This window comes from Atta colombica, unplaced genomic scaffold (assembly GCF_001594045.1).
Source record: "Atta colombica isolate Treedump-2 unplaced genomic scaffold, Acol1.0 scaffold351, whole genome shotgun sequence".
In the NCBI taxonomy this organism is placed as follows: Eukaryota; Metazoa; Arthropoda; class Insecta; order Hymenoptera; family Formicidae; genus Atta; species Atta colombica.
In genome coordinates this window covers 716,641-717,976 of record NW_017259461.1, presented here as the reverse complement: position 1 = coordinate 717,976, position 1,336 = coordinate 716,641, and the positions used below count along the sequence as shown (strand labels likewise).

The window sequence follows — 1,336 nt, the reverse complement described above, 5'->3', positions numbered from 1 at the left end:
ATATTATAAATTTATATTTATAAAAATAAAAATAAAATGCTAAACTAGAAACAGTCAAAATTAGATTAATAATTTTGAATTTCAAATTTCAAATCGGAAAATTTAAGAAGCTTAAATATAAGTATTATATAATCGATCATATAATATCGTTATTGTTATATTTTCTTATTATATCTTAGACAAGAAAATATGTACAATTTTTAATATTTAACACAAAACTATACACAATTACATTTGTTTATTAAAAATCGTATAAAAATTTTCATATCTATATAATAATTTGTCAAATTAGTTCGAAAATATTTAATAAAATATATGTATATCTACAAGAAACAAGATAATGTATACATGACTTAAATCTCCAGGAAAAAATGTGCAAAAATTAAAGTACTATATAATGATATGCTTACAGAATTCACAGAGCAGTTAATGTATGCAATTACGTATACGATTTCGTACATGCGAAATTGCAATAGACTGGCCAATCCAAAAGTGGTGAAAATGAGATATCTATCATCAAGAGTCATTATGGAGTACTACATGAGCAGAGACTGTGCAGAGTGGTAATTGATTATTAATGTCAGTTTCTTTTTTGAATTGTTAAATTTATGCGTGATAAAGAAACAAAGCATTTTTTTCAATTAAGGATAAAACGGAGAAAAATTGGGAAAATTCTTTTAATATATATCTCAAACATACATTTTTTTACTCCTTTTATACATTGAATTATACACGAAACATCTTCACGATATGTATTTTTAAATAAAATTTTATCAACCTCTTAACAGAGATAATCATAACTTTGAAGTAAAATTATGCTACATAAATAACTGATATAATTATGTAAAAATGTTAAATTATCGTAAAGCTATTGATTAGTAAATTAGAAACCTAATATATTGCTAACTTTAAAAAAGCTATTCTAGAATTAATATACATATACATACATATATATTTCTTTGGATTGATATATGTAAAATTATATTTAGTTTATTTTAATGGGAAATTGAACGTAGCATAATTCACACAATGTATATTATGTAATTGTAGAAATTGATGTATTCTTCACTTAATATCGCTGTATGATTGTATGCATAATAGGATCTTCAAAGCACAGTTAATTTTTTTTATATTTAGTTGTGTTGCACTTCTTATGCAATTAAAACAATTTTATTCGATCGTAAATAAAATAAACTTTGTTTTTTATATAAAAATAGAAATCGAAGCTCTTATATATATCCCTTTTCCTATTATATAAGATTTACTTATCTCTGGCAACTTCTATTTCTTAGAGTTGCCTGTGCTAGCTCGTTTAGATATCTTGTTCAATAATATA

At 23.0% G+C, this 1,336-nt stretch overlaps 1 protein-coding gene across 1 annotated transcript in view; it reads left to right on the top strand.

The window, feature by feature from the left end:
* Positions 1-731, top strand: part of LOC108690801 (protein phosphatase 1B-like) — a 12,441-nt gene extending 11,710 nt beyond the window's left edge. The window contains exon 6 of the mRNA XM_018198290.1: positions 413-731. Coding sequence (XP_018053779.1) covers positions 413-430 — 18 coding nt within the window. The 3' untranslated portion in view covers positions 431-731. The remainder of the gene's footprint in view (positions 1-412) is intronic.
* The last annotated feature ends 605 nt before the right edge of the window (positions 732-1,336 follow it).